At 37.5% G+C, this 12306-nt stretch overlaps 1 protein-coding gene across 2 annotated transcripts; it reads left to right on the top strand.

Moving 5' to 3' along the window:
• Nucleotides 1–498: 498 nt before the first annotated feature.
• On the top strand, nt 499–12045 carry LOC113228482 (zinc finger protein 557-like). 2 transcript variants are annotated; one of them, XM_026461805.1, is made up of 7 exons: nt 499–745; nt 834–1179; nt 2021–2266; nt 2861–3059; nt 3416–3505; nt 9107–9253; nt 10789–12045. In XM_026461805.1, the coding sequence occupies exons 1-7, from the start codon at nt 623–625 to the stop codon at nt 10940–10942; spliced, it is 1305 nt and encodes a 434-aa protein (XP_026317590.1). In that variant the 5' UTR covers nt 499–622; the 3' UTR covers nt 10943–12045. The 2 variants fall into 2 exon arrangements, with proteins under 2 accessions (XP_026317590.1, XP_026317591.1); XM_026461806.1 differs by lacking the exon at nt 3416–3505 and adding an exon at nt 3537–3626.
• The last annotated feature ends 261 nt before the right edge of the window (nt 12046–12306 follow it).

The following is a 12306-nucleotide window of genomic DNA, read 5'->3' on the forward strand; positions in this document are numbered from 1 at the left end:
GTAAGCGGTATAGAGTTGGATTTAAATCTTAAGTGTCAAGCTTGACGTGCTCCTGACCCTGTACAAAGTGTCAAGCTTGACGTGTTCTTGACTGTACCATAGACATGATTTTCAACTTGCTTCAAAAATGTGTTGGGGCTTATTTAAATTACATGCTTGAAGAAGCTCTGCAGTCACGCGACAACGAAACGTCTTATTTCATTCAACAGGATCTTACACCGAATCTACTGAAGAAAAAGAGAAACTATTGTAATTACTAGGCAGTATGGTCTCTGATCTTCGCCTGTGCAAACGGAACGAGGAGGGGGAGCAACTTCATTTCAGCTGCCAGCTGTCATTTTTGCTGTCAAATTTGGAAAACAATGGGAAAACACTTAGACTATGGAAACTATCCTCTAAGGGAAAACAGCATTTGTGGCTTAAGCTGTCATTTTTGCTGTCAAATTTGGAAAACAGCATTTGTGGCTTATACTATTCCATCCTCTTAGATTTGTGGCCTAGAGGATGGAAAATAATAAAATAGCCTAAGATTTGTGGCCAGCACGCAGCGTTTCGCTTTATGAATTGAGAAGTTTAATATTAATAATTAATGCATTGACTAATTAGTGCTGTACGAGCAGTAATGGATATTTGCAGAATTTGTTTAGCAAGTAAGCCTGATAAAGACATAAACGAACTAAATACTAACAAAGGCGACGATGCTCAAAATTTTGCTGATATTCTTTTGTTCTGCTTGGATATTCAGGTACTTTCAATGAAAAAATTTGAGTTCTAGGCTTTTCTGTACAATGTGTATTGTAATTGTAATCTAATGGAATTAATTGATATTTTAGATCTCACAAGACTCCACTGATAGCAGAAAACTATGTAAAAAATGTTACAAAAAAATTCTATCATTCTATGACTTTAAATCACTTGCCTTAAGGAATGATGCATACTTGAGGACTATAAGAGGTCATAAATTAGAGATATTTTTGAGAGATTGTCAGGAGATCGATGTTTTGAATACTATTGATAGCAGCAATGTTACGGTGAAGGAAGAGCCAGAACCAGATATCAAAACAGAAGATGATGTGACATCAGAAAATGGTATTCCCGACTGCCAATCTGATGACGAAGTTTTAAGTGTTATTAAGAAGATTAAATATGAGTCTTCACCAGCAAAAAATGGAGTAATTGGTAATAAAAAAAGGACTGGGATGCCCACTATTTCCAAACACTGGTGATGCTAGTGAACAAGGAATAACTGTCAGAGTTATTTCCATACAATTCTTTTTCTGTTTCACAGAAATAAATAAATTTGTGAATGTGGTATAAAATAGGGAAAGTAGAATGTAGTATTGAAATGCGTGATGTACAAATTAGTGTTCAAATCATTATGTGCCGAGTTTTCTATAAGCCACAACATTAATGAGTCCTTCAGACAAGTTACAGTTGTGGCATTTTAATCATATAATAAACTTGTAGAAAAATAAGTAAGTGAAAATTGACAGTTTTCTCTCCATGTTGTTCCCCAGCATCATCTGCTACCATCTTCTAAAATCCTCTGTAATTAAAATGCATATTTAAACCCACAATTGGCCTTGTGTTGATTTTTTGTATTGATGGGTAACACCCGATCGTCAGTAGAAGAATATTGAAAGGACTACAATTTTTAATTATATTTATGGTATGGTAATATACACTCCTGGACACATAGTTCAAGCCACCTTGCACTTTTATCCTCAAAGGGCTAGAATATAAAAATATAGTTATCATCGAAGAAAAAGTTTTCACAGGTTTTTTAAATTCAAATGTGCAAAAGGACTTAAGGAAATGACCATGAGTATACCTGTTTCAAAGTTGCATAATAGTTTTTGATCAATCAAGCATTGTTTAAGCTAAGGGCATTTAATATTGAAAATGCCAGGTGGCTCGAATTATGTGTCCAGGAATACTCCTGTACACATAATCCTGTAACATATACATGTTGTGGTACCAGTGATTAAGTGTTTATTGAATAGTGTTGTAATAATTGTAGCATCATTTGTCATAAAGAAAAGTAGAGGCCGACCAAAACAAATAAAGAAAAAGGAGATATGTGAAGAGTGTGGCAAAGAAGTGTGGGACTTAAAAAAACATGCAATTATGCACAGACCAGTGCATGAGCGGAAGAGTATCAAATGCAAAGAATGTGATAAGCTGTTCAGCTCATACAGTGCACGATACAAACATCATAAGATCAAACACTTGGGTATAAAGCAACATTGTGATATTTGTAATAAAGGTGAGTTACAATTGTTAGATTATACTAGTATTGCTATTGTTAGATTATGTAAGTGACTTAAAATTAGTTACGTCTTAGATTATTTTTTCTTTTTGTTATTTTTTGTATTTTACTCCCTTTTAACTTAATTCTTGTTGCTATAAGCCACTTTGTTATTCAGTTAATCTTACCTGCTTTGCTTCCCACGAGACAGGCGTAGCCTAGTGTGGGGATCATAGTTCAAATATGTAATTGTTAATTGTAAGTTATAGTAAATATTTTTTTTATTATTATTACAATTTGTAAACGCCATTTTCTTGAAAAACAAGTACCTGTTGTAACAACTACCAAATACTTGCCAGGACCAAGTCTCTTTAAGACCCAAAAAGAATTAAAGAGATATTTTTATAGTGCTGTTTATTTTGCTTTCATGGGATTGTTTTTAGAGAGTGAAAGATATATGCAATTTCAATTAAATAATTGTAAATGTTAAAAATTATAATACTAAATAATATAATAGTACATTAAATAGTTGAAATGAATTGAGAGACATGTATACTACTTTCATTTATAAACAATGTTTTATAAATATGAAAGTATCTTTTAAATTTCCAGATGTAGTAAGTTTAATGGACCACACTTTAGTAATGCACAGGACTGAAGATCTACGATTCCCATGTCTTCTCTGTGACCGTCGTTTCATATACCAATCATTACTGGATGTTCACATGATGATACACACTAAAGATAGACCCTTTGAATGTGATATATGTGGAAAGAAGTTCCGGACAAAACCTTTAATGTCGGCACATAAGTGAGTGGAATTTGTGTATGATATAAAAAACTTATAAAAATTAAATATTGTTTACTGAAAAACACCATGTATTATAGCAATTTATTGAAATAAATGATTATAAATAAAGTCACTAGCTAGTGCTAGGTTAGAAAAATTTACAGGTCTGAAGTATAAGACAGGAAAATAGAGGACATTTAAAATATGGTTCTTCAAGTCACTCTCAAACAAAATTATTATTTTCTACAGGCTCTAAGTCATGAACTTGGTGCTTGAAACAAAACACCTATACCAATTCTATTCGAAGAACTTCTTCAGAGGATATCATTTATAAATACATTTTGACTTTGTACTATAAAATTGATTTTGTATTTCAGGCGCCAAGTTCATAACATGGAAAAAACACACTTATGTCAATTCTGTTCAAAGAGCTTCTTCAAAAAATATCATTTACAAATACATTTAAGGTTAGTACTACAAAGTTGATTTATATTCCAGAAGACAAGTACATAACATGGAAAAATCACACTTATGTCAATTCTGTTCAAAGAGCTTCTTCAAAAAATACCATTTACAAGAACATATAAGGTTAGTATACATAGCACATCTAATGTTGGATAATATAGGGTTATTTAAATTGTAATTTTATGCTGTATTGGGCCAGTGAAAGCCATGAATAAATTTGCTTGCATAACAAGCAACCCAACTGTATGCAGTCATAATGATGTAATAAAATAAAAGAATGTATGTAATTGAAATAGAATAGGTGTTTCCCATAATAGGGTAGTTTTCTCTAAAATGATCTTGTATTGATATTAGTCCAAATGGCCTTGAACTTTGTGATAGGCTTTAGCCCACGTCCCACCCACAGAAAATGAGCATCGTTGGATGTTTCGATGGCCGTGTGTCACCTGTTTTTTTTTTTGTGAACTTTGATTTCATTTTTGTATTTACTTTGACGCCGTACGTACATATTGTTTGCCATGTGAAGAAATTAAATTGACGTTGGTTTTGACTTAGAACAACAATCGTTGCCACCGGGGGTATAGGGGGTATAGGTCCAATGCTCATATTTATGTTCATCTCGATTTTTTTTCTTTACTTTCCCTAATATTTACTTTTGTATATAGATAGATAACGCGTTTACTCAGCACAAATACAAACAGAAACAAACATTTAGGGGAGAGAGAGGGAATTGCGGACACTTAGCGAATATCGAAATAAAAATCATATTTTTAGCCATTGATCAGTATTTTTTTAATTATAATTAAACTTTGGTTATAACCTTACAAAATTACCATAATCTTTTATCTTTAAATAATCAACAAATATAAAATGCTAAAGAAAAACGAAAGGCTTTCTGGCCGTAATTAGCCGGTGCATGTCGGGTAAATGCGGACAGTGATCGTATGACAATACATAAGCTGTTAATTGATACCACTTTCATCTTCCTACATCTTGGGCCAAGATTGTCTTAAAGCGTATCGGTCTCCTTTAGATTAATCTATTTAAAACCTAAATTGGGGTTACTACAGACGTCTGGATTTGCCCCAAGTCCCAAGTTTGTAATTGCCCCAATCGTAATTTATTTAATTACATAATATTTCTGATGTTATGCTAGCTCGTACGATTTTCATATTCTTACAGTTTCGAGGATGTATGGATGACAAACGTAACATTTCATTAATTCTCACATAACAGCAGCGTATATATGGCACTAAAAAGAAAGTAAAATTACAACAAAACACATGAAAAAAGTGTTTGGTACTTACTATGAAACGCGTGTGCGGCCTCTCCTTGACAACTTTCCACACACTTACGATGGTGGGTGTCTTCGAAAGATCGCGATAGCGGGGCGCGGAGGGACCTAGACTTCTAGAAACGATTGCGTCTGAAATTACCCCGCGTCCGTATTCACCCCACTCTCCCCTACAATCACTGCACAAAGTACAACACAAAAGCACATGGAATATAATATGTATACAATATTAATTTAGTACACATTTATATAAAACACTGTGAGAACTACTGAGACCTAACAAAATTTGATGTACGATTATAGTTTGTACTGAAATTGTCCAGACTCAACATAAATACTGTAGACCGTGAGAATTCTAAACGTGCTGGTTTTCTGCTAGTACCATATGGTGAGCGATTGCAACCCAGTAAGCCATAGCACCTAGTGCATTGTGATGCACTTATATACTTAACTTTATACATAAAACTTTATACATAACGCGCACTATAAGTTTCCGGAACTGGCCACTACGCACACACTCAACAATAACGCGCACACTCAACATAGCCCCGCACTAGGGAAACCCTGTGTCGCGGGTGCCATGGACACACACATAGACAACCACAAATTACACCCAAACTCACGAGAGAAATAAATGTAGGCCATACAAATATTTCTCCCGGCCCGGGAATCGAACCTGGGGCCTCTGCGTGGCAGTCCGGCATGGTAACCGTTCGGCCACGGAGGCAGTTAAACTACATAAACAATATTTAAAAAGTAATTACAACATTTGAAAATGGAACTCTTTGGCTGTAGAATACAGTTTGTTTCATCTGACTGTCACTTGGTTTTTACATTGTGGCGTCATTTTAGAAATTGTTTGTCTACATCACCATGGATTTAACTCCATTTATGCCACTCCTCCGTGACAATCTCTGAAACATATTTTTCATACTCTTCGACTGCCTCTTCAGGTGATGAAAATCGTTGACCGCGTAACTAGTTCTTAATTTTTGGAAGTAAATAAAAGTAACAAGGTGCCAGGTCGGGACTGTACGCGGGATGGCTCAAAGGTCAACGTTGTTCACCTTCAAAAATTCATTTGTCTGTCTGGCCGTGTGAGAACTGGCATTATCTTGGTGCAAGATGATACGCCGTTTACGGTTATTTTTACGGAGTGTGTCAATAAATTCCGGCAAACAAATGGTCGTGTACCAATTGCTATTCACGGTACAACGATTCTTCAAAGCAACAGTAGCCACGTGTCCAGCTTTATTGAAAAAAAGAAGCAATCATTCGCTTATAGGCACTTTACACGCGCGCCACTTTGGTTGGTCTTTCGAGATGAGCCGAATCGTCTCGAAAGACCCATACGCTCGATTGCTGCTTTGTTTTGGGATCGTAACTATAAATCCATGTTTCGTCACCTGTTACTATATCCTACACCAAATTTGACGCCCCTTCGTTGAATCTCGTAAGCATGGCATTGCACCAAGTGACGCGATCCGTTTTTTGAGCCTCAGTCAAATTGTGTGGGATCCACCGAGAGCACAGTTTTTACACACCCAAATATGTAGTATTGATTGTATTTGACTCATGCCTATGCCTAAAGATGTCCGAATCTCGTGGTATGTCACATGCCTGTCTGTTTTGATCATACGGTGCACAGCATCGATGTTTTTGTTGTTCACAGCTATGGACGGGCGATCATCACGAAATTCGTCACTGAGATTCACACGATCGCGTTTGAATTCTGCAAACCAGCTATAAAAAGTCGTCTTGCATGGTGCTTCATCGCCAAAAGCAGTTTGAAGCCGAGCGAGCTGTTAAATTACACTTAAAAGTCGTATAAAATCATACTGCGAAAATTTTCACGAGTTAAATCCATGGTGATGTAGACAACCAATTTCTAAAATGACGCCGCAATGTAAAAACAAGTGACAGTCAGATGAACAAACTGTATTCCACAGCCAAAGAGTTCCATTTTCAAATGTTGTAATTACTTTTTATATAAGTATTGTTTATGTAAGTGGTCAGTTCCAGAAACTTATAGTGCGCCCTATGTATTTACCTAAGCTTCAAAAAGAATACACTTACTTGGTACTTGGTACTTGGTGTAACGGGCTGGTGTCCGCAACTCGACGACAAGGCGCCTATTTTGCGTGTGGTGGGTGCAGGGTCCTACTCGTGCCACCCAAGCTCCTCCAGGAATCTCAGCAGCCTCCTCGGTTTGCTGAAGACTTCGGGGAGCGACCTCGGCACTCCAAGGTACTTTGCCCTGTAGTTGGCCACGCCGGAGCACTGTAGTAGGATGTGCGCAGCCGTTTCCTCCCCCTCCATGCACGCTCTGCATAGAGGGCTGTCTGTGATACCTAAATTGAAAAGGTGTTTATTGTATGGACCATGACCTGTTAGGGCGGCAGTTAGAGTGCGAAGCTCTTGCCTGTTGAGTTTAATTAATATTCGTGATAGACTGGCATTGAGCGTTGGGAGTGCTTCCCTCGCCTGTCTACAAACCGTAAGGGTGGTCCATGTATTATTATGTGAAGTTTTTGTACCTTTGTGTATAGTTGTTTTGGACCATTGGTAGGGGAGGGACACTATGGGTTCTGGTCCTACTGCGTCCGTCTCCGACCCTTTTCTGGCTAGTTCATCTGCTGCGTCATTGCCCCGTGAGCCGCTGTGTCCTTTAATCCACTGTAGAGTTAAGTGGTTTTGTATACATATGTACCTCCATGAGTGCTTGATGGCATTCATAAATGAGCCCTGACTTTATGTCATAGCTGTTCAGTGCTTGAAGTACTGACATACTATCAGAGAGTATTCGAATGGAGTGGTTCTTTACTCTTCTCGCTATGATTGCTTCTGCCGCCAACTTGATGCCCATGCATTCAGCCTGGAATACTGTGTTGTGGTCACCAAGCGGTGTTGATATCCTGATATTGAGGTCTTCTGAGAATACCCCAGTACCTGTTCCTGAATTTGTTTTAGATCCATCGGTGAAGACGCGGACCTCTTTGGGGTTCAGTCCTTCATTTGGATCTTCAAACAATTGTATCTTGTATTTTTTGTCGAAGATGTATTGTTTTGGGATCCTATCCACAGCCGCCTCCAGTAGCGGTTCCTCATTGACTGTCTTATAAAGGATTTCTGTATGTGGGGTCCTCATGTGCTTCCAAAGGCCGGCTCTGTTAAGACGCACTGCTGTTGACGCCGCTTCCTGTCTAATGAACATTGGGAGGGGTCGCAAGTCCAGCATCGCTTCGAGGGCCGCAGTCGGAGTTGTCCTCATGCAGCCGGTCGTTGCCATGCAAGCTAGTCTTTGGAATTTTTCCAGTTTGTCGGTTGCGGTCGTCAGCTTGGTTCGTGGCCACCATACTATCGCGCCGTAACTGATCATGGGTCTTATCACTGCTGTGTAGAGCCATAGTGTTATTTTGGGTGAGAGTCCCCATTGTTTACCTACCATTCTATGGCACTGCCAGAAGGTGATAGTGGCTTTTTTAATTTTGTTGTCCATATGCTTGTTCCAATTCAACTTGTTGTCCAGTATTACTCCCAAGTACTTGACTTCGGTTGATATCTGTAGTTCTGTACTGAAGAGTTTGGGTAGTAGGTAGTTACCCAGTAGTCTTTTGTTTGTAAACATTACTAGTTCCGTCTTTGTTGGGTTTACCGATAGTTCATATGCCCTGCACCATCTTTCCACAATCCGGAGTGCAGCTTGTGTAATGTCGCAGAGTACATTGGCATAATTTCCTGTTACCAGTATAGCTATGTCATCAGCATACACAAAAGAATACACATAAACAAAGTGAATTTAAATTCACTTTGAATAATATAAAAGCAAATTTATTTAGGAATACATTTGAAAAAGGAAAATTAAAATACACAGATGAGTCAGACCACCGCGTTCCTAATTAGTTGACTACGACTATATTCCAGAAACTTTTTAGAAATTATCTATGTTCTCAGATTAGGTTGGTTTGTGCAGTGAGATAGGTAGTTGGGATGACATCTGGTTAGCGACATATCGTGAAACAGGAACATAGAAGTATAAATCGCGTATATTTATATTTGATTTTTCAAAGAAACCTCAATGTCTTCTCAACATTTTCTTGGATACGCAACCAGTGACCTACTAAAGATGTCACGTTGCTTCAGCACATTACAATGTAATTCAAGAACAGTTTTTTTTGTAAACCTGATTTTTGAAAAACCTATTTTCTCTTCATTGACACTATACTTATGTTGAACGCAAAGTCCCTCCCAGTTAGAGCTTCCACTTGTTTTGTTATAATATATTCCTATCATCTGAGTTTACTCCCAGGACTCACACCAAAGAGAAACCTTACAACTGCACAGCGTGCGGCAAGTTTTTCTCATCGAGTACTGCATTGAAAAGCCATCAGATGACCCACAGCACAGTCAACAGGTTTGCGTGCCCGCATTGCGACAGCACGTTTCTCAAACCTAGGTAATTTTGCTTTATTGCTTAGATTATCCAATATGCCAAAACGTAAGTCAGTGTCATACATCCTAGACATTGTCGAAATTTCTCGAAATCTTAAACTGAAACCTAAGGCATAGTTACAACAACGTTGCAAAGATTTTTAAAGGTTGCTTTTAATGAAAGTTATAACTTCATTAAATTAGTTTTCTCACCACGTAAATATTCAATATTCACTACTAAATTGTCAAATCACATGCCTGCTTACTTACTCTTAATGCTGAAGGCCTTTGTTCGATATTTAAACTTAGAATAATAACGCATAGAAACCTAGCCCGCGCACGCTAAGTGAGGCAAGTTAGAGGCTTCCCAAAGGGCCTACACGAGCGGGCGAGCTGTCAGTGCTCAAGGTCAAATTGCACGGCGGAGAGCAGGCGGTAAATGGGTGTAAAAATAGAACAGGCAAACATAAAATAGACACTAACATCACATTCCACAAGGAAGTAACGCGTTTCAACTTGTATTTTTATATAAATATTCACTAACACCGAAAATTAATTTCGTTGCAACAAGACACGAAAATGTTGCAAAGTAACGGATTTCTTTCTCCCAATTTTGCTATTCTGTTTCAAAATAATTATATTACGTAATTTTTTGAGAATAGACAATATCGCGATGGCTGCAGATTTTATTTTTATTCTAATGTAAGTGTGCATTTGACCTCCATTTCTGCAAGTTAAATGCGTACAAATGTTGTTTACAAAGAGCAACCCCTAGAGTTTCTTGCTCATACTTCTCGGGGGAATCTGCCTTACGAATGAGCGGTAGAGTTTAACCAATGTGACGATTTCTAGTGTAATAATGCTTACCTATGAAATAAAGATTATTTTGATTTTGATTCTGGGTATCGTTTACGGGGTATATGGGGGTGCTCATTACGAATATAGTACTTATTTCTAAATCCAAGATGGCGGACACAATTTTTTTTTAAATGCAATATGTGTATCCTTTTCGAGGTATTTGGAGATGCTCATTACGAATATGGCACTCATTTCTAAATCCAAGATGGCGGGCGCGATTAAGTAAAAAAAGGCGCGAAAAAGTCGTGTCCGTCATCGTGTATTTAGATATAAATGCCATTTCCATAAGGATTACCAAAAATTAATTTTTGAAAATTCTTGGCACTTGACATTGTCGATCGACAGTAACGATCGACAAAACCGAGCATACCCCTGTAGGCACCTGATCGACATTGTCGATCGACAGTAACGATCGACAAAATCGAGCTCATTTGTAGGCACCTGATCGACAATGTCGGGCAAATCTGTAGGCACCTTTAACTTAATGATGAGTTAAGCAAGATACAATTTCCCCACCTTTGAGGGAAATGTTATTCCATGGCATCATTATTTGTATATTTGCGTGCGTGCCGACGAGCGTAGGTACAAGTTGCTTACGCCTACATGAATTTGGTTTTCGCCTCACTTGTGACAGTTCGTTTGATATGAAACTATCATTCTATGCGTTATTATTCTAAGTATTTAAATAAGTATTTTTTACAGTTACCTTAAAACGCATTTGATTTGCCACACACGAGAGAAGCGTCATGCCTGCAAGTACTGCGGAGTGAAATTCGGCCGTTCCGACCATCGTAAACGACACGAGTTCACCGTGCACGAAAAATTCCTACATCTCTTACCTTCAGCTGTCGTATGACGTCACATACAGTCGTCGTTGCTCAGGCGTCGTACAAAATACTTTTTACATCATCAACTTTTTATTCTCCTTCCAACTACTAATAACCATATTTTAAACGGGCGCCTTCAAAGGACTTCGTACGAGATTACTGGGAAATTATAAAGAAATGCGCAGTTTTAACGGATAAAAATCCGACCTAGCTAACGTTAGTTTCAGTACACATTGACGATATCTATTAAAGATAAACCTTACATTGTATTTGGAAAATAAAGTCGGAATTTCACTAAGTGATTCTGTATTTTCCGGACATCGATGAATGTAAATACGATAATCCTCTTTTACAAAGAGCAACGTTGTAGAAAGTTTTGATATTTCTGTTTTCCAAACGTTAAATGTGGAAAATATGAGAATATAAAATAGAAGCGACATTAAAATTATATACTGCGCCATCTGTTGACAAAATCTATAAAAACAAAAGGTTGAAAACAGAGGGCCTACTATGAGCTTATAAGCGGCCAGCCAGTTCCATACAATTCACTTAACGTGGTAAAACTGAATTGCTTAAATTCGTATCATGACCTACACAAATTTGAAAGGGAATGGCATGGCTGGATGATTGAGTTTTACTTTATAATCGTTAATTATTGTCTCTGGCTGGCTAGCTGACATCTAACAAGAGCGAGATGGAACTACATACTAAATCATATGAAAGAAATAGACAGATGTCTATCCTGGGAGCGTTCAAGCACTATTAACCGATTGTGTTCAAAATGGGAATAAGGGCGCGTTCAAATTAGCCGCTGTTAGTCGCGTTGCAGCAGCGCTGCCGCCGCGCGTTTGTCACTTTTCATACAATTTCTAGAAGCGCTGCAACCGCGCTCGGTTGCATCACGGTTAGTAAGGTGTACATGTTAATTTTAAAATTAATTACGATGGACGAAAATCGATTTGAAAAATTTATAAAGAATGCAGAACAACACCTTGCAATATGGGATATCAGTTCCGCCAGTTATTCTAATCGACTGGAAAAAAAGGCATGGGAAAATTTATGTCTAAAATTTATTGACAATTTTGAAACTAAAACTACAATAAAAGCCTATAAAGATAACAAATAATTATGAAGCTGAAAATATAATAAAAATTTAAACGAAATTTCTTAAAAATGTATCTAATATATGTACAAAATCTAAAAAAGTTTTTTGTATTGCTTATTCCCCATTCGAAATCCGTTCAACCTTTTCTTTCATAGCAAAATCGTATCATGACCATCATGACGTGCCATTTTCATGGTAAATGGCACGTCATGATACGATTTTGCTATGAAAGAAAAGGTGAACGGATTTCGAATGGGGAACGTGAACTGCATGGACAGTGAATTGTTT

The sequence above is a fragment of the Hyposmocoma kahamanoa genome, unplaced genomic scaffold (genome assembly GCF_003589595.1).
Source record: "Hyposmocoma kahamanoa isolate Upper Pololo Valley unplaced genomic scaffold, ASM358959v1 232, whole genome shotgun sequence".
In the NCBI taxonomy this organism is placed as follows: domain Eukaryota; kingdom Metazoa; phylum Arthropoda; class Insecta; order Lepidoptera; family Cosmopterigidae; genus Hyposmocoma; species Hyposmocoma kahamanoa.